Source organism: Nicotiana attenuata, unplaced genomic scaffold (genome assembly GCF_001879085.1).
Source record: "Nicotiana attenuata strain UT unplaced genomic scaffold, NIATTr2, whole genome shotgun sequence".
NCBI classification, from domain to species: domain Eukaryota; kingdom Viridiplantae; phylum Streptophyta; class Magnoliopsida; order Solanales; family Solanaceae; genus Nicotiana; species Nicotiana attenuata.
In genome coordinates, this window is record NW_017696513.1 from 454 (window position 1) to 3,248 (window position 2,795).

The 2,795-nt window shown below is 44.2% G+C and overlaps 1 protein-coding gene across 1 annotated transcript; it reads right to left on the reverse strand.

The window, feature by feature from the left end:
• Positions 1 to 2,194: 2,194 nt before the first annotated feature.
• LOC109222668 lies at positions 2,195 to 2,608 on the reverse strand (the record flags this gene model as incomplete). Its single annotated transcript, XM_019386994.1, has 2 exons — positions 2,195 to 2,398; positions 2,483 to 2,608. Coding segments are annotated over 2 exons (330 nt in total), but the record flags the coding sequence as incomplete, so codon positions are not given.
• Positions 2,609 to 2,795: the final 187 nt, after the last annotated feature.

Sequence of the window (2,795 nt, forward strand, 5' to 3'; positions counted from 1 at the left end):
CGCTGTGATGTCCTCCGTATGGTGACGCATGACAGTCATGCAATATTGCATTCATCTCTTCTTCTGGAACACATCTTCGCACCAACTGATCTGCGCATAGCCGGTATAAGAATGGCTCATCCCACATATAAAACCTCACATCATGTAGGAACCTTCTTCTATTATCGGGTGTCAATTCTGGTGGTGTCACCCCACTTGCAATGAAATTCACATAATCTGCATACCACGGGGCTTCATTTGAGGTGATTGCCAATAACTGCTCATCAGGAAATGTTTCCTTGATAGACCCACCTTCAGCTACATGGCTCCGATTTTCTAACCTGGACAAGTGATCAGCCACTTGGTTCTCTGTCCCTTTTCGATCTCGGATTTCTAAGTCAAACTCTTGCAAGAGAAGGACCCAACGAATCAGTCTCGGCTTGGCGTCTTTCTTCTCAAACAAGTATCTGATAGCTGAATGATCTGTGTAGACGATGACTTTGGTCCCCACTAAATATGATCTGAACTTGTCAAACGCCCACACCACTGCAAGCAACTCTTTTTCAGTAACTGTGTAATTCATCTGGGCTGGATTCAGAGTTTTGCTCGCATAGTAGATGGGGTGAAAGATTTTATTTATCCTTTGCCCCAAAACAGCTCCAATTGCTATGTCACTCGCATCACACATCAACTCAAAGGGTTGCTCCCAATCCGGGGCAATGATAATTGGTGCAGTCACTAGCCTTCCCTTCAGCTCCTCAAATGTTTTCAGACAGGCATCATCGAACTTGAAGGAGACATCTTTCTCAAGCAACCTACACAAGGGAGAGGAAATTTTCGAAAAATCTTTAATGAAACGACGATAAAAACCTGCATGGCCCAAGAAACTGCGAATGCCTTTGACGGACGTTGGTGGGGGCAATTTTTCAATCGCTTCCACCTTTGCTTTGTCCACCTGCAAACCATTTTCAGACACCTGGTGCCCCAATACTATACCTTCACGTACCATGAAGTGGCACTTTTCCCAGTTTAGCACCAGGTTTGTCTCTTCACATCTAGCAAGTACTTTATCGAGATTCATTAAGCAGCTATCGAAAGAGCACCCAAACACAGAAAAATCATCCATGAACACTTTTACAAATCTTTCAACCATATCAGTAAAAATAGCCATCATACACCTTTGAAAAGTCGCAGGTGCATTACAGAGACCAAAGGGAATTCTCTTGAACGCATACGTGCCATATGGACACGTAAATGTGATTTTCTCTTGGTCCTCTGGGGCTATAGCAATCTGATTATACCCGGAGTAACCATCTAGGAAACAGTAGTATTCCTGGCTAGCTAATCTATCAAGCATTTGGTCAATAAAGGGGAGAGGGAAGTGGTCCTTTCGGGTGGCATTATTCAATTTTCGGTAATCTATACAAACCCTCCACCCAGTGACAGTTCTTGTGGGAATCAAATTATTATTTTCATTAACAACCACAGTTATCCCCCCCCCCCCTTCTTAGGTACACATTGAACGGGGCTTACCCATTTGCTATCTGAGATTGGAAATACAATACCTGCATCAAGCCACTTAATCACTTCTTTTCTTACCACTTCTCTCATGATTGGATTGAGTCGGCGTTGTTGCTCTACACTGGACTTATGTCCGTCCTCCATTAGGATTTTATGCATGCAAAGAGCTGGACTAATGCCTTTGATGTCAGACATTGTCTACTCAAGTGCTCGCTTGTGCTCACGTAGCACCCTCAACAGCTTCTCTTCCTGCAATTTAGACAATTCAGAAGAAACAATAACAGGTAAGGTGTCAGAGTCACCCAAATAAGCATATTGAAGGTGAGGGGGCAACGGTTTAAGCTCCAATCTTGGCGCCTCCTCAATTGACGGTTTGGTGGGTGGCCCATCTGGCCTATTCAAGGGCTCAAAGGGGTGTATCCCATGCATGTAAGCACAAGACGTATCCAGGATGTGCATCATCTCCTCAACCTCCTCATCGTTTCCCATGCTATTGAACAACATAAGTGCTTTCTCTAGAGAGTCGTCTAGATATACACTCGTGTCAAGAATTTGCTCATCAACCTCAACAACGGATATCATTGAGAGCTCCTCATAATGGCGGGGGAGTTGGATTCCTTTGTACACATTAAAGACTGCTTCCTCATCATCCACCCTCAAAATCATTTTTCCCTCTCTCACTTTAATGATTGCATCACCAGTAGCCAAGAGAGGTTGCCCCCAATATGATTGGGACCAGTTCGTCAGCCTTATAATCCAGGATAATGAAGTCAGCTGGGAAGATAAATTTTCCAATTTGCAGCAACACATCTCCAATCACACCCTCGGGGTGTGCTATTGATCTATCAGCCAGCTGCAACATCACAGTAGTTGGCCTTGGAGCTCCCAGGCCCAATTGCTTGAAGAAAGATAAGGGCATCAGATTTATACTCGCCCCCAAATCGCAAAGAGCACGACCCACATCAATATTACCAATGCGCACCGGAATGGTGAAACTGCCAAGATCCTTAAGCTTTTGAGGAAGCTTGTTCTGGACCCTTGAGGTGCACTCCTCAGTAAGTGCCACTGTCTCAAATTCATTCAATCTTCTCTTGTGAGCCACTATATCCTTTATGTACTTAGCATACTTTGGAATTTCACGCAGTACATCAACAAGTGGAATATTTAATTGAACCTGGCTCAACATGGAAAGAAATTTGCTGAACATACGATCATCATTCTTTTCTGCAATCTCTGGGGGAAAGGTGGTGGTGGCCTTGTAGCCTCCACTGGCTCTGGAATTGCATCAGTATTCT